Raw genomic sequence first — 18,698 nt, forward strand, 5'->3', positions numbered from 1 at the left:
CTGGAAGTTCAGCATGGCTCCTCATGGCAAATAAGTCTCTGAGGATCTGAAAAAAAAAAAATTGTCGCTCTGTATAAGGCTGGTCGAGGCCGTAAGAAGATTGCCAACACCCTGACACGGAGCAGCAGCACGGTGGGCAAGACCATAGAGCCGTGTAACAAGACAGGGTCCACTCAGAACAGGGCTCATCATGGTCGACCAAAGAAGTTGAGTGCACGCTGCACACAAAACATCAAATCGTTCTGCATGGCTGTTGTCCCAGTACGGGGACTTTTCTAAAGATGATGCACAAGAAAGGCCGCAAACATTTTGCCTGAAGACATGCAGACTGAGAACATGGATTACTGGAACTATGTCCTGTGGTCTGTGAAGACCAAGACAAACTTATTTGGTTCAGATGGTGTCAAGCGTGTGTGGCGGCAACTAGGTTAGAAGTATAAAGACAAATGTGTCCTGCCTACAGTCAAGCATGGTGGTGGGAGTGTTATGTTTGGGGCTGCACGATTGCTACCGGCTGTGGGAAGCTATAGTTCTTTGAGGGAACCATGAATGTCAACACATACTGTGACATACTGAAGCAGAGTATGATCCCCTCTCTATGGAAACTGGTATGCAGGGCAGTGTTCCATGACAACGTCCCAAAGGACACCTCCAGGACGATCACTGCCTTGCTAAAGAAACTGAGGGTAAAGGTGCTGGACTGACCAAGCATGTCTCCAGACCTCATTGTCTGAGCATCTGTGGGGCTTTCTCAAACGGAACGTGGAGGAGCGCAAGGTCTCCAACATCCACCAGCTCTGTGATGTAGCTATAGAGGAGTGTAAGAGGATTCCAGTGGCGACCTGTGAAGCTGTAGTGAACTCCAGGCCCAAGAGCGTTAAGGCAGCGCTTGAAAATAATGGTGGCCTCACAAAATATTGACACGTTGCGCACAGTTTGGCCATTTTCACTTAGAGGTGTACTCACTGTTGTTGCCAGTGGTTTAGACATTATTGGCTGTGTATTGAGTTATTTAGAGGGCCCATTGCTTACATATTTCCATCACTTCATGATCGATCCTGGTCTGACCTCTGGGCTCCCCACTGATTCTGATAGGAGAAGCTGCTTCGTACTTCCTAGTTAATATGTGCACCTTATGTTCACATACGGTAAAGCTCCTTAAACTGAAGCCCCTGGAACTATACTGTCTTACTATTGCAGTATATTTGCATTGGCGACTATAGTCCACCGTTCTGGATTGTCGGCCTTGATGACATCTGTAATTCATTAATAACTACAAAGGTGAAATAAATCCGATAGTAATGTAAGATCAGAACACCTTTACTGCCATCTAGTGGCTTGATTATATGGTGCATCTTTTAAAATCCCAAACTTACAAACCTCAGTGCTGTGCTCAGCGTTTGGCAAATGCGGCCATGTAATAGTCCATCAATACAGACCACATGTCACCACAAGAGGAGCTGTCTGAGATGGCCGCCGTAGCGTGGGGCCTACTGTTCAGAATCCCCCTTATGAGCCAAACTAGAGAGCCATTATTCATCTGATGGCCACATCTTAACCCAGTAAAATCAGCTGACACACTTTATAAAGTCTCTGTAATGAAGGAGAATCCATTTACTTCTGATATATCTTATGGATGTTTCCAGGAAATGTTCACTTTCTGCATGTCTAAAGAAGAATTTCAGATTTTCAGGGTGAATTATGCACCAAAAATCTTCAGTACGAAATCTCACAACTAGCTACAAAAAAGTACAAAAAACCCGTTGGAGTTTTCGCACTTCTTATTTTGGAAGCTAACGGGAACCTTTCACGTCTGAAGACACTGTATTGACGTGCAGGTATAGAGTTAATCTGTAAGTTACTAGCGTTCATAAGGTGCCCGGCCGCCATATTGAAAGTGCAGCACTCGGGAGAAAAATGACGTTTATTCCTCCCAAGAGCTGCCGGCTTTCCGTCATCCAGGGTGCTGTCACAGTACTGTGACTGGCGGCTGTGAGGGCACCCCGGGGCACCGTCTGCCAGCCGACATTCAGCGCAGAGCCCCCTATACCATACATGTCTATACGCTATTGAGATGTGTTATATTCGCTTGGCTCTTTTACATCGTTGTGCTTTTGGAAATGTGGTGACTAGATCATCTACCTATGGGAATTGGGGCTAGTAGGAGGACTACATGAACCGTTATTACAGCTTGTGGCAGAAGGCGGCGCTCCTGGAGATCAGCATTGACGTGTCAAGCGGTTTTATTGACAGGTAAAACCATTCGCACTTATGAGGCTGGAGACACGAAGATCCCCATAACGGCAGTGGCCACAATGCCGCCTCCTTACTGCAGTGTGACGTTTGGCAGCTCCGACTCTGTGCTGCGTTTCATTGACCCCCGGAAACCAGGGCTTCAGGTACTGACGTATATGGTTCAATGTCGCTTCTCTGCTTTTGATCGCCATCATTAATAGGGCGGTTTTCCATTTCATCCTTGTAGACCGCCCTTCTCTTCATTTTCTTTCTACTTACTGCTTGATTAAAGATTGTTCCTCCTACGAAACAATCCTTGTGTATAGGAGCCCAGGGCAATAAATGAAGGGGCAATATAACAAGAATACTGTCTGTTTTTTTTAATATTTGGTACATAGGACCAATTGAATTTATTGGTGTTAAATCTGTCCACAGAATTGTTTCACTACTCATGTGTTTGCCCCTCAGCATGAATTTAAGCTGGCCAGCAATATGAACGCAGGGCTTATCCGCTACCTGACCGTCAGCCCAAACGGACGCAGCGTCGTCGCAGGTTATTCTTCAGGATTCATTATCCTACTGGACACCAGGACTGGTCTGGTTCTCCGAGGGTGGCCTGCACATGAGGGCGACATCCTTCAAATGAAGGTAAAAAAAAGAAGTTTATTTTTTGATAAAGGGAAACTGTCTTACATTTTTAGGCCTTTAAACCATTTATATAACTGTGTAGCCCTTTCAAAGATAAACAAGTTGATCCCTTTCTTATTTTACACTTGCCGTGATTTTGCGGCCCCGATAGATTTCTATGGGGCCGCAATAATTCCACGGCGTGCCGTATGGCCGTGAAAAAAGATCGAGCCTGCTCGGCTTATGGACACGGCCCTCATTGTAAATCAATGAAGCCTCAAAAACAAGAGAAGGTTGTTTTTGCGGTGCGCTGTGACTTCCAGTTTTGCGGACCGCCATTTTTTTTTCCCCCCAATACTGTTGCTATAGTATTGGGAACCTGAAAAACAGCAATCCGCAAGTTTTTTGCGGTCCATTATTGCGGCAGACCGTGAACATTGCAGTGATACTGCCTGCAATAACAGGCCGCAAAAAACCCGGTAAGTGTAAAAGAAGCCTGAGGATGCTCCAGCAGAGAGATTTGGGGTTCTGTATATGTGGACGTGCGTTGGGGCGTGATGATGCATCTGCAGCTCCTCATCCTCACGCTATATTCACTGCCATGAATCAACAGTAAATGACCTGAGAACAGAGGTGGTAGGGAGGTATAGAGGTGAGGCTGAGAAGTGCATCATCACGGCCTACTGCACGTCCATACACAATTTAAACAGAAGTTCAAAACCCATTTTCTCGCTGCAGGAGCATCGCTTTGGGGTCCTAAAAAGATCAAAAAGCTCCATAGTCATATAAATAATTTGGTGGGTGTCGAAGTTGGACAGGTTCCCTTTAAAGTTTCCTCTCTTGATGCTTGGATTTCTTTAGTCTTCTCTCTTTCTTGAGTCACATCAGAGGTGTATATTAAGGCTTCATCGGTGTTGGAGTATTCTGGTTTAGAGCAATATGGCTTTGTTCACACGAGAGAGAGAGAGAGATACATACAGATACATACAGATACATTGGGTTTCGTGTTCCGGTCCGATTTCACGCGATCCGACTTTCGAGAGGGTCGGGTTTCACAAAACCCAACTCGATCCTAAAAAAGCAAAAGTCGCTCAACCCTAGTGATAACTTCTAGTTAGTGGGGTCTGAACAAGTTTAAATGCCGCAGCGGTGAAGCATGTACTCTGTCAGTCTAGTCATTCTCTGTGGGACAGAAGCTGAGCACAGTCCCATACACAGTGAATAGAGCCAAGCACGTGCGTCTCTGCTCCATTCAAGACTGGGCTCTACGCAGCTTTGTTCTCTGGGTTATAGAGCCTTGTTCTTGGAATTGCTAGTGATCCTGGGGTTGAACTCACAGCAATCAGCAAGTTATCCCTTGTTGTCGGGATGGGGAATTGCTTGAAATTTTTGAGAAAACCCTTCTGGCATTTCTATAACTGAAAATTGATTTCATGTACCGGTATGTGAATGGGGCGGTTTCTGCAGCATGGGCATGGTTGTCAGCAAGCCTGATTCACATAAATAGGACGTTGAATACAGTCCAGTAATGTTTGAAGTCCAGGAACTTCAGCTTTTGGCCAGTTGCACTTGGAATGAGCTAAATCTCTATTGCCCACCTCTAGACGGCTGCTTACATATGTCATATATTTCACTGGACATCAAGACACAAACATATGGATTTATCTAACACTGATAGATATGTAATACCTAGCTAAAATAAATATCTATATATATATATCTATATCTATATATATATATATATATATATATATATATATATATATATATATATATATATATATATATATATATATATATATATAGAGAGAGATATATATATATATATATATATACACATATACACTCACCGGCCACTTTATTAGGTACACCATGCTAGTAACGGGTTGGACCCCCTTTTGCCTTCAGAACTGCCTCAATTCTTCGTGGCATAGATTCAACAAGGTGCTGGAAGCATTCCTCAGAGATTTTGGTCCATATTGACATGATGGCATCACACAGTTGCCGCAGATTTGTCGGCTGCACATCCCAAAGATGCTCCATACAAGGCAGGATGGATCCATGCTTTCATGTTGTTTACGCCAAATTCTGACTCTACCATCCGAATGTCGCAGCAGAAATCGAGACTCATCAGACCAAGCAACGTTTTTCCAATCTTCTACTGTCCAATTTCGATGAGCTTGTACAAATTGTAGCCTCAGTTTCCTGTTCTTAGCTGAAAGGAGTGGTACCCGGTGTGGTCTTCTGCTGCTGTAGCCCATCTGCCTCAAAGTTCGACGCACTGTGCGTTCAGAGATGCTCTTAGGCCTACCTTGGTTGTAACGGGTGGCGATTTGAGTCACTGTTGCCTTTCTATCAGCTCGAACCAGTCTGCCCATTCTCCTCTGACCTCTGGCATCAACAAGGCATTTCCGCCCACAGAACTGCCGCTCACTGGATTTTTTTTCTTTTTCGGACCATTCTCTGTAAACCCTAGAGATGGTTGTGCGTGAAAATCCCAGTAGATCAGCAGTTTCTGAAATACTCAGACCAGCCCTTCTGGCACCAACAACCATGCCACGTTCAAAGGCACTCAAATCACCTTTCTTCCCCATACTGATGCTCGGTTTGAACTGCAGGAGATTGTCTTGACCATGTCTACATGCCTAAATGCACTGAGTTGCCGCCATGTGATTGGCTGATTAGAAATTAAGTGTTAACAAGAAGTTGGACAGGTGTACCTAATTAAGTGGCCGGTGAGTGTATATATATATAGATATATATATAGATATACATACATACAGTGCCTACAAGTAGTATTCAACCCCCTGCAGATTTAGCAGGTTTAATAAGATGTAAATAAGTTAGAGCCTTCAAACAAGAGCAGGATTTATTAACAGGTGCATAAATCTTACAAACCAAAAAGTTTTGTTGCTCAGTTAAATTTTTATAGATTTTAAACATAAAAGTGTGGGTCAATTATTATTCAACCCCTAGGTTTACTATTTTGTGGAATAACCTTTGTTTGCAATTACAGCTAATAATCGTCTTTTATAAGACCTGATCAGGCCGGCACAGGTCTGTGGAGTTATTTTGGCCCACTCTTCCATGCAGATCTTCTCCAAGTTATCTAGGTTCTTTGGGTGTCTCATGTGGACTTTAATCTTGAGCTCCTTCCACAAGTTTTCAATTGTGTTAAGGTCAGGAGACTGACTAGGCCACTGCAACACCTTGATTTTTTGCCTCTTGAACCAGGCCTTGGTTTTCTTGGCTGTGTGCTTTGGGTCGTTGTCTTGTTGGAAGATGAAATGACTACCCATCTTAAGATCCTTGATGGAGGAGCGGAGGTTCTTGGCCAAAATCTCCAGGTAGGCCGTGCTATCCATCTTCCCATGGATGCGGACCAGATGGCCAGGCCCCGTGGCTGAGAAACAGCCCCACAGCATGATGCTGCCACCACCATGCTTGACTGTAGGGATGGTATTCTTGGGGTCGTATGCAGTGCCATCCAGTCTCCAAACGTCACGTGTGTGGTTGGCACCAAAGATCTCGATCTTGGTCTCATCAGACCAGAGAACCTTGAACCAGTCAGTCTCAGAGTCCTCCAAGTGATCATGAGCAAACTGTAGACGAGCCTTGACATGACGCTTTGAAAGTAAAGGTACCTTACGGGCTCGTCTGGAACGGAGACCACTGCGGTGGAGTACGTTACTTATGGTATTGACTGAAACCAATGTCCCCACTGCCATGAGATCTTCCCGGAGCTCCTTCCTTGTTGTCCTTGGGTTAGCCTTGACTCTTTGGACAAGCCTGGCCTCGGCACGGGAGGAAACCTTTAAAGGCTGTCCAGGCCGTGGAAGGCTAACAGTAGTTCCATAAGCCTTCCACTTCCGGATGATGCTCCCAACAGTGGAGACAGGTAGGCCCAACTCCTTGGAAAGGGTTTTGTACCCCTTGCCAGCCTTGTGACCCTCCACGATCTTGTCTCTGATGGCCTTGGAATGCTCCTTTGTCTTTCCCATGTTGACCATGTATGAGTGCTGTTCACAAGTTTGGGGAGGGTCTTAAATAGTCAGAAAAGGCTTGAAAAAGAGATAATTAATCCAAACATGTGAAGCTCATTGTTCTTTGTGCCTGAACTACTTCTTAATACTTTAGGGGAACCAAACAGAATTCTGGTGGGTTGAGGGGTTGAATAATAAATGACCCTCTGAAAAGACTTTTCACAATTAAAAAAAAAATAAACAAAGAAATAACATTCTTTTTTGCTGCAGTGCATTTCACACTTCCAGGCTGATCTACAGTCCAAATGTCACAATGCCAAGTTAATTCCAAATGTGTAAACCTGCTAAATCTGCAGGGGGTTGAATACTACTTGTAGGCACTGTACATACATGCATGCATGCATGCATGCATACATACATACATACATACATACATACATACATACATACACACTTCTCATAAAAATAAAGGAAACACTTAAACATCAGAATATAGCTCCAAGTAAATTAAACATCTGTGAAATCAGACTGTATACTTAGGAAGCAACACTGTTTGACAATCAATTTCACTTGCTGTTGTGCAAATGGAATAGACAACAGATGGAAATTATTGGCAATTATCAAGACACACTCAATAAAGGAGTGATTCTGCAGGTTGCGACCACAGACCACATCTCCGTACCAATGCTTTCTGGCTGATGTTTTGGTCACTTTTGAATGTTGGTTGTGCTTTCACGCTCATGGTAGCATGACACGGACTCTACAACCCATACAAGTAGCTCAGGTAGTGAAGCTCATCCAGGATGGCACATCAAAGCGAGTTGTGGCAAGAAGGTTTGCTGTGTTTGTCAGTGTAGTGTCCAGAGGCTGGAGGCGCTAACAGGAGACAAGCCAGTACACCAGGAGACATGGAGGGGGCCGTAGGAGGGCAACAACCCAGCAGCAGACCGCTACCTCAGCCTTTGTGCAAGGAGGAACAGGAAGAGCACTGCCAGAGCCCTGCAAAATGACCTCCAGCAGGCCACAAATGTGCATGTGCCTGAGTGCCCGACGTCCACATATGGGGATTGTGCTCACAGCCCAACACCGTGCAGGACGCTTGGCATTTGCCACAGAACACCAGGATTGGCAAATTCGCCACTGGTGCCCTGTGCTCTTCACAGATTAAAGCAGGTTCACACTGAGCACGTGACAGTCTGGAGAAGCCGTGGAGAGCGATCTGCTGCCTGCAACATCGTTCAGCATGACCGGTTTGGCAGTGGGTCAGTAACAGTGTGGGGTAGCACTTCTTTGGAGGGCCGCATAGCCCTCTATGTGCTCGCCTGACTGCCATTAGGTCCTGAGATGAGATCCTCAGACCCCTGGTGAGATCATATGCTGATGTGGTTGGCCCCTGGGTTCCTCCTAATGCAGGACAATGCCAGACCTCATGTGGCTGGAGCGTGTCAGTAGTTCCTGCAAGATGAAGGCATCGAAGCTATGGACTGGCCCGCCCATTCCCCAGACCTGAATCCGATTGAACACATCTGGGACATCATGTCTCGCACCATCCACCAATGTCATGTTGCACCACAGACTGTCCAGGAGTTGGTGGATGCTTTAGTCCAGGTCTGGGAGGAGATCCCTCAGGAGACCATCCACCGCCTCATCAGGAGCATGCCCAGGCATTGTAGGGAGGTCATACAGGCACGTGGAGACTACACACGCTACTGAGCATCATTTCCTTGTCTTGAGACGTTTCCACTGAAGTTGGATCGGCCTGTAACTTAATTTTCCACTTTCATTTTGAGCATCATTCCAACTCCAGACCTCCGTGGGATATTAATTGTGATTTACGTTGATAATTTTTAGGTTTTATTGTTCTCAACACATTCCACTATGTAATTAACAAAGATTTCATTTGGAAGATTTCATTCAGTGATATCTTGAATATGGGATTTTAGTGTTCCCTCTGAGTCATTATCTCACTAAATTAGACAAATTAACAAAAACACCTGCAAAGGCCTCCTAAGCATTTAAAAGGTCCTCTAGTCTTATTCAGTAGGCTCCACAATCATGGGGAAGACTGCTGACTTGACAGATGTCTAGAAGGCAGTCATTGACACCCTTCACAAGGAAAGTAAATTTTGCATTTCATTTGGAAATCAAGGTCCCAGAGTCTGGAGGAAGAGTGGATAGGCACAAAATCCAAGCTGCTTGAGGTCTACTGTGAAGTTTCCACAATCAGTGATGGTTTGGGCAGCTATGTCATCTGCTGGTGTAGGTCCACTGTGTTTTATCAAGACCAAAGTCAGTGCAGTCGTCTACCAGGAAATTTTAGAGCACTTCATGCTTCCCTCTGCCAACAAGCTTTTTGGAGATGGAAACCTCATTCTCCAGCAGGACTTGGCACCTGTCCACACTGCCAAAAGTACCAATACCTGGTGTAAAAACAACAGTGTCATTGTGCTTGATTGGCCAGCAAACTCACCTGACCTTAACCCTATGGGGTATTATCAAGAGGAAGATGAGACACCAGACCCAACAATGCAGACGAGCTGAAGGCTGCTAGCAAAGCAACCTGGGCTTCCATAACACCTCAGCAGTGACACAGGCTGATCGCCTCCATGCCACACCACATTAATGCAGTAATTGATGCAAAAGGAACCCCAACCAAGTATTGCGTTCATTTACTGAACATACATTTCAGTCAGTCAACATTTCAGATTTTAAAATCATTTTTCAAGCTGGAGTTAAAGTATTTTAATTTACTGAGATAATGGGATCTATATCTATCGCTCTAGGATGTAGAGCTAGAGAGATATAGAGCTATATTATATTTTATTTTTTATGCATACGTATATATTCTAAAATCTGAGTCTGAGAGAGGTCTGCTGTGATGGAATTGTGAATGCTGCAGTGCTCACAAGACCTCGACACAGGATTTGCAGGAGCCCCAGAGCTCAGAGTGGTGGGGCGCAGCACTATCCAGAAGTCACATTTGCAATACATAGTCTAGTCTCAGTTGCAGAGATGGGTGAACATTTGAATTGTACTTTATTTAATAAACCCTTGTTTTTAAGTAATTTGTTAGCTTCCCAGCTTCCGCTGATGACTCCACACTGCCAGTGTATGCCGGGTTCCTGCTGATGGTAATGGATTTATACGGTGCTACTAACCAGTCCTTTTGTGGACTGTATTAAGCAGTTTGTTTAAATCAGAAAGACAAGTGTCCATGGGTGTCTTACCCAAGCCCCAGTAATGAGTAACTCTTCTTTATATTTGCCTGCCCCAGTGCTCGTTGGGATAGTTTGTTTAACCTGTTCTGAGTCAAGGTGAAATAACGTCCATCCCATCACAACTTGTTTATTATCCTAAAGAGATGGTCACTCTATTCAACCCCTGCAATTTTGGATAGTAGTAGATTTACTACACAGTTTCTTAATAAGTTATAATAGCTGTGCTTTCTATCATTATGGCTTACAAGACCCTTTTTGCACCTTTTAGACAGGCGATCAGTAGTTTTCCTATTAGAGGCTGATTCATAAAACAGGTGTCAGAGAAGCTGTAGGAAATGTGACATTTTTTGTCTAATTTCAGGTGTTAGTGATAGAGATATATATATCTATATATACAGTATATCTATATATACTGCTCAAAAAAATAATGGGAGCACTAAAATCCCACATCCTAGATGTCACTGACTTTAAATATTTCAGTTGCAAATCTTCATTCATTACATAGTGGAATGTGTTGAGAACAATAAAACATAAAAATGATCAATGTAAATCAAAATGAATATCCTATGGAGGTCTGGATTTGGAATGATACTCAAAATCAAAGTGGAAAATCAAATTACAGGCTGATCCAACTTCAGTGGAAATGCCTCAAGACAAGGAAATTATGTTCTGTTGTGTGTGTGTGTGTGTGTGTGTGTGTGTGTGTGTGTGTGTGTGTGTGTGTGTGTGGCCTCCACGTGCCTGTATGACCTCCCTACAACGCCTGGGCATGCTCCAGATGAGGCGGCGGATGGTCTCCTGAGGGATCTCTTCCCAGACCTGGACTAAAGCAACCACCAACTCCTGGACAGTCTATGGTGCAACGTGACGTTGGTGGATGGTGCAAGACATGATGTCCCAGATGTCTTCAATCACATTCAGGTCTGGGGAACGGGTGGGCCAGTCCATAGCTTCAATGTCTTCATCTTGCAGGAACTGCTGACACACTCCAGCCACATGAGGTCTGGCATGGTCCTGCATTAGGAGGAACCCAGAGCCAGCCGCACCAGCATATGGTCTCACAAGGGGTCTGAGAATCTCATCTTGGTGCCCAATGGCAGTGAGACTACGTCTGGCAAGCACATGGAGGGTCTTACGGCCCTCCAAAGGAATGCCAGCCCACACCATTACTGACCCACTGCCAAACTGGTCATGCTGAAGAATGTTGCAGGCAGCAGATCGCTCTCCACGGCATCTCCAGACTCTGTCACGTCTGTCATATGTGCTCAGTGTGAATCTGCTTTCATCTGTGAAGAGCACAGGGCACCAGTGGCGGATTTGCCAATCCTGGTGTTCTGTAGCAAATGCCAAGCATTCTGCAGGGTTTTGGGCTGTGAGCACAACCCCCATCTGTGGACATCGGGCACTCAGACATCCTCATGGAGTCGGTTTCTAACCGTTTGTGCAGACACATGCACATTTGTGGCCTGCTGGAGGTTATTTTGCAGGGCTCTGGCAGTGCTCTTCCTGTTCCTCCTTGCACAAAGGCTGAGGTAGCGGTCTGCTGCTGGGTTGTTTCCCTCCTACGGCCCCCTCCACCTCTCCTGGTAGTGCCTCTGGACACTACGCTGACAGACACAGCAAACCTACTTGCCACAGCTTGCAATGATGTGCCATCCTGGATGAGCTGCAATACCTGAGCCACTTGTGTGGGTTGTAGAGTCCGTCTCATGCTACCACGAGTGTGAAAGCACAACCAACATTCAAAAGTGACAAAAACATCAGCCAGAAAGCATTTGTACTGAGATGTGGTCTGTGGTCCCCACCTGCAGAACCACTCCTTTATTGAGTGTGTCTTGATAATTGCCAATAATTTCCATCTGTTGTCTATTCCATTTGCACAACAGCATGTGAAATCGATTAAAACATCAAACAGTGTTCCCAAGTGGACAGTTTGATTTCACAAGAGTTTGCTTTACTTGGAGCTATATTCTGTTGTATGTGCTCCCTTTATTTTCTCTTGATAGATAATATATATTATCCGCATATTAACCGCAGGCTGCTTTACTCAGACCTGCACCTTCTGGAGGTGATTGAGTTTATTGCAAGCAAGAGACCTGTCCATCACCTGCAGTGGCGCTGGGAGAAGCCGGCCTAGTCTCGGCCCACAGTCGGCTCTGTACAGAATATTTGGAAATCCTCCTGGCTGCAGTCGTGTCGCCCGGCTCTGAATCGGTCTTTCTGTGGTTTGGGCACCGCAAATCCGCTAACAGTTTCCCTTTTAAGTAACCACGCTACTAAAGGGGATTTTCTCATGATCATAAATGGGTAACATTTAAAGTGCTTATTGAAACAAACAATTTTGCGACCTGTTTTTAACAACATCCTCTCTTCTCTGAAGACTGGAGGAATCATTAATGCTATAGTTTACTACTCATTGTCTAGGTTACCAGCCCCAGCCACCTTAGTAATCTATCAGAAGTGTCTGGTTTATGGAAGTGTCTGGTTAATGTAATCCTTAACAGTATTTTTTTCTATAGAGCTTGTAAGTGCTGTTCTGGACCTATTTGAATCTCTGGATCCTGCCAACTTAAGAGCCCCTGTGCTCTTGAGATACTGCAGAGGCAAAAGTGTCTCATCTAGCAGCATGGCAGACCTCAACTATGCCGCTGGTCCAAACTTTCAATCTTTAGGAACACACCAGCCCATGGCAAGCAGGAAGCCAGTAGGCTGAGGAGCAGTGTGCTCCTGAAGATAGAGGACACAAATAACCGTTTAAGAAATTCCTGCTTAAGCAGTTTCCTAAACTTTATTTGATTATGAGCGTACGTAGTATATGTTGATCCTGTGTAGATAATGGCTTCCTATAAATTAAATCAAATACTCAACGCAACTGTATCGTAAAATGTCTTAATAGTTAGTGGAAGTAGACTTGGGCTCCGTCGCTGCATCACTGTGGATCTTGCTATATATTTCAATGGGTGCACTAATATATGTAAAATATAGCTTCCTTGTCTGTCATAGGCTTTTCCTTTTGATATCTTTATTAATATATTAGCTGATTTCTCTGTCCAGTTCACCAATGACTTCTCTGTCCTGCAGGCAGCGGATGGAAACCTCATCGTGAGCTCCTCATCTGACCATTCCCTCGCTGTCTGGAAGGAGCTTGAGCAGAAACCGTTACATCACTTCAAGTCTAATTCTGACCCCATTCACGCCCTTGATCTGTACGGCAGTGAGATAATAACCGGGACCGTGGCAAATAAAATTGGCATCTACTCTCTACTTGACTCCTCGACACAGCCGAACAGCACAACCAAACTCAGCTCGGAGAACTTCAAGGGGACCTTAACCAACCTGGCCGTTTTACCTACCAAGAGACTACTTCTCCTGGGCTCTGACAATGGAGTAGTCCGTCTGTTGGCTTAAAAGACATTAATAACTATTTAGGGAACGGAATTAGCCTCAATGTATCTGTGATGTTGGAAAACGCTCTTAAAAAAAGCCATAGACCCATTACCTTCTAGTGTTAATAACATTTATGGCAAGACCAGCAAGCATTTTGTTGTAAGCCCAGGTGACCTTTTTACCCATCAAGTATTAAACAGGAGGTGCTGCTAGAGGTGAAGAGACTGGGACCCTTCATATTTATTTTTATTAAATCAATGTATATTCTAATTGTACAGCCACATTCAGGATAACATAGCACTGCGAACAAAAGTATAGTCTCGGTGCTCTGCTCTACAGGAAAACCATCGTTGTGCTGAAGAGCCGAGAGGACGGTCTAGTTCACATTTTACATGATTTCCCCTTAGTTATGCATTGTATATAAGCTGTACGGATCATACCGGTAGCATCATTACTATGTATTCAAACACTTGGTCTACGTTATCCAAACCTGCCCAATCCGATCACAGCTTCCATTTCTTAACTTGTGCTAGAAGGATGAAAGCTGCTCAGTGATTGGCTTCTATGGGGAGCAAAGCCTCATTTTCTTTGGGCAACTTTGGGCTCATTATGTCCGGTTTGGGGGCATTTTACACAAAGTAGAACAGAAATTATCTAATGGGAGAAAATAAAGAACATTTTCCATCATCAACGCCTGCTCTCTCGGCAGATCTGTGGATCCAAGACTGCCATAAATGTCGGCTGATGGGAACACAGGGCATAACCATTGCTGCCCTTCAGTATTTTCAGATCACCTAAGCCAGGATCACATGGGGCATTTGTGTGGCGTGCCACTATAAAATACACCAGCCAAATGTTGCATGTACATTTTTGATCTCTTGTACGTTTTTGTAACTTCAGTATCATATATACCTGGGGGTTTTCCATTAGGGTACATTCCCACAAGACCTTTCCGCTGTGGAAACACCTACAGGATCTTTAATTTACATTCAAGTCTGCAGTGTAATCTGTAAATTCAAATTCATACTGTGGATTTTCTCTGCAGCAAGTGAATGAGATTTTGTGAATTTCTAGCACCCAATGGATCTGTGATGCACATCATGGCTTCAGTATCAACAGAAAGCATTAGGCTAGTACGGATGGAGCATAAAGTTGGCCATATACATCAGACAGCTGCCAGTGAAGAGGAACGCTCACCTCGGTCTTGCGTTCCTGTGTTCTTGGACAGCTGTCTCACCTGACTTCCCTGTACACAGGAACACTCACCTCAGTTGTACGTTCCTATGTTCTCGGACAGCTGTCTCCCCTGACTTCCCTGTACACAGGAACACTCACCTCAGTCCTACGTTCATGTTTTCTCGGACAGCTGTCTCACCTGACTTCCCTGTACACAGGAACACTCACCTCAGTTGTACGTTCCTATGTTCTCGGACAGCTGTCTCCCCTGACTTCCCTGTACACAGGAACACTCACCTCAGTCCTACGTTCATGTTTTCTCGGACAGCTGTCTCCCCTGACTTCCCTGTACACAGGAACACTCACCTCAGTTGTACGTTCCTATGTTCTAGGACAGCTGTCTTCCCTGTACACAGGAACACTCACCTCAGTCCTACGTTCATGTTTTCTCGGACAGCTGTCTCACCTGACTTCCATGTACACAGGAACACTCACCTCAGTCCTACGTTCATGTTTTCTCGGACAGCTGTCTCCCCTGACTTCCCTGTACACAGGAACTCACCTCAGTTGTACGTTCCTATGTTCTAGGACAGTTATCTCCTCTGACTTCCCGGTACACAGGAACGCTCACCTCGATCGTACGTTCCTGTGTTCTCCACGAGAATAATGCTGCTTTTATCTCTGAACAAGCGATTTAATTCCAACTGTCGGGAGGCCCCCTTAGACATTAGATGGTTGGCCGATCCCGCTGACCTCTATCTAATATGTACGAGGCCTTAACACATAGAAAAACAAAAGTTGACTAAAAGCTTCTAATTTATTTAGTACATACCTGAACTTCACTAGATGTCAGAGTGTGAACCTGATCTTATAGAAACAGCAGTTTCATCTTGTTAGGGGTTGTAGTTCACACACTTGTCTGTCATTCTCCGGGCAGGTGCATACCAGCATATATTCTCTCATCCGAGTTAATTGGGGTCGTTTACACTCTGAACAGCGTGTCAGCATAGTGTGATCCGATTCTCTCGGATCAGGAAAAGATGGAGCAAAAATTCTCCATCTTCTCCATTGTGTCAGTGTGCGGAAATTGAACTGCACTTGGATGTCATCTGAATGCAGTCCAACAGTTTCCACGGACTCATTGAGTTGCATGGACTAGTGCGATCTGAATATCAGACCACACTATGGCATGAAGTGATTTTATCTTTTTTTTTTTTTTTCCCTCGGACCACCTCGTTCCGAGGAAAAATTCTTCAGTGCACATGCCCAGTAGACTACCAATGGTCCAAATGCAATCTGATGTTTTGAAGGATCGCATTCGGACCAAAAATATGGCCATGTGCACGATCCCTTAGTCAAATTCCACCAAATTGGATGTACTAATTAATTCTGATTCCCAAAGCTTATTCAGACACGCCATAAAAGAAGTAAATATTAAGACGCCTTCAGTTTGTAAGGCCACGCAGTAAACCTTCATGTGCATATTCATTAATTAACATTATGTATAGATTTTGTTTGGAAGTGCAAGCCTGACCATCTCAGGAAATATATAGGTCTACTTCAGGCTCGCACTCCACTTTACCACTTCCGCAGGATGATTTTTCCATGTTTGCGCTCCTGTTACATCACGCAGAGTGTTGTCAGAGGAAGTCCGGGCTGTGAAGCAAGTTGTGATGTCCGTATTCTCAATCTATAAGAAATGTCTGAAGATATGTTTTTGTTTGTAAATACTGTAAAAAAAAAAATCCAGAAACAGGAAACCTGTGGATATGTAGCGATTTTTTTTTTTTTTTTTTTTTTTTTTTTTTTTTTTAATTTTTTTTCCACTTGCAGAAGTTGGAATAATTTCAAAGTCAGATTAATCTCATCTCCTAATATATATTGCTTGAAGGGGTGACTATAGATAACCCGGTATTATCCCAGTGACGGGAGAAAACCTGATTGCATTGTGATACAAATGGTAATGAACTTGCTGTGGGCAAATATGATGAACGACAAGACTGTTCTTCATTCCAGTGTATAGGAAGCAAGAGTCCAAGCTGAAATATCAGATTTCTATTAAAGTTCATGATTCTAGCAATAACCCCGCTTGTGTGCAATGTTTTATTGTTACATTGGTATTCTTGATTCAGTGCTTGTATGGCCGGGGTCACACGAGGGGAGATTCTCTCACGTGAGAGAATCTGACCGATTTACGGACACTCTGATCGGAGTTTCATCGGAGTGTCCTCTTGGTGTGATCCGATTCTCTTGGATGAGAGAATCACGGCACAGTTGAGGAGTAGACAGAGAACAAGATTTCTCCATCTTCTCCAGTGTGAGTCTGCAGATGACATCCGAGTGCAGTCTTTCCCACACACCGCACATACTTGAATGGGTTCGTGCCATCCGACTTGCGGAATCATGCGCGCAGCTTACTGCAATTTTTTTTTTATTTTTCTACTACTAAATCTGTAAAAGAAAAATTGCTGATCATCACTGCATCCTATAATAACACTGGTCCTAGTGCTATCCAATAAAACATCAGCTAGCACTCGTTTGATGTATATGCTCGTGTGAGCACTATGGCTGAGGTCATGCACCGTGCCTTTCTCACTGCAACAATGGAAACTAGGTGCCTTTTGAGTATGAAAGTGAAATACTGTGATCACCTGCCTCATGTATATGAAAGTGAAGTAACCTAGTAAATATATTGCATTAGTTCCTTTTACTTGTCTGAGTCATAGCCTGTGTTATAACCTGGAGCTGACTTCACAATTCTGCTGTCAACAAGCTTTTTTACAATTACAACCCTGAAAACTTTGCTGAATTCCTAAGTGGCATTGTAAAGCTACCTTCACATGTTGGTGTTTCCAGTACATGTGGTGTCATTTTTCACATGTACTGGGGACAAACACGCACACCTATTATAATATATGGGGCTGAGCACATGTTCGTTTTTTTTTTTTCCAGTAGCACGGACGTTAATAAGTCCCGCACACTTGCACATGAGTGACAAAATGTGACATTCCTGTGCAGTGCAAGTGACACGTACTGGAAATAAAATGCAGAATATTAATTACAGATGTTTAGGTGTTAGAGATGGCTAGATAGATTTCCGTGAGATATATAATTAATGTTTTGTGTGTAGTTGACTTTACATGTTTTAAGCTAATGAAACAAATTGTGGAGTCCCCCCTATTTTTGATAACCAGCAAAGGCAAAGCATACAGTGGATATTATCAGACTGGAAAGGTCAAGGTTATTGAACCCTTCCCAGCCAACAGAAACTAAGGCTAGCAGAACCAGAGGTACCAGTACTGCACAAATAGCACACACAGAACTCAAAGCACCAAGCTAGAGCACAAGCAGATTAACACTGTTGTCCAGCAAGGACTGGGAGGCAGATGCTGGTTAATAAAGAGTGAAACAAACACCTGACCTAAGACAAACCCAGCACCAGAGGAAAAAGACCAGCAGCCAGAACTCCACAAGAAAATGGCGGATAGTAACAAACTAAACAGATTCTAACATCAGCTCCAGGATGATCAAAGACCGTCTCAAGTTACCTGTGAGTACTGTGACAGTTAGACCCCTTTCGCACATCAGTTTTTTGCCGTCAGTCACAATCCATTGGCTCAACGGATCCGTCGCAGATTGTGAAAAACTGATGCCACGGATCAGTTTTTTCACTGGATCCGACCAGCGGATCTGGCTAATTGGATCCTCAGTTTAACCCCTTCATGACCTTGGGATTTTCCATTTTTCCGTGTTCGTTTTTTGCTCCCCTCCTTCCCAGAGCCATAACTTTTTTTATTTTTCCATCAATTTGGCCATATGAGGGCTTATTTTTTGCGGGACGAGTTGTACTTTTGAACGACATCATTGGTTTTACCATGTCGTGTACTAGAAAACGGGAAAAAAATTCCAAGTGCAGTGAAATTGCAAAAAAAAGTGCAGTCACATTTGTTTTTTGTTTGGCTTTTTTGCTAGGTTCACTAAATGCTAAAACTGACCTACCATTATGATTCTCCAGGTCAGTACGAGTTCATAGACCCCTAACATGACTAGGTTATTTTTTATCTACGTAATT

General features: G+C 44.0%; 1 protein-coding gene across 2 annotated transcripts in view; it reads left to right on the top strand.

Moving 5' to 3' along the window:
- Positions 1 to 17,317, top strand: part of WDR81 (WD repeat domain 81) — an 85,469-nt gene extending 68,152 nt beyond the window's left edge. For both annotated transcript variants that reach the window (XM_077294472.1, XM_077294473.1), the window contains exons 9-11: positions 2,254 to 2,399; positions 2,704 to 2,883; positions 13,145 to 17,317. In XM_077294472.1, coding sequence (XP_077150587.1) covers positions 2,254 to 2,399; positions 2,704 to 2,883; positions 13,145 to 13,471 — 653 coding nt within the window. In that variant the 3' untranslated portion in view covers positions 13,472 to 17,317. The remainder of the gene's footprint in view (positions 1 to 2,253; positions 2,400 to 2,703; positions 2,884 to 13,144) is intronic.
- Positions 17,318 to 18,698: the final 1,381 nt, after the last annotated feature.

Source organism: Ranitomeya variabilis, chromosome 3 (assembly GCF_051348905.1).
Source record: "Ranitomeya variabilis isolate aRanVar5 chromosome 3, aRanVar5.hap1, whole genome shotgun sequence".
NCBI lineage: Eukaryota > Metazoa > Chordata > Amphibia > Anura > Dendrobatidae > Ranitomeya > Ranitomeya variabilis.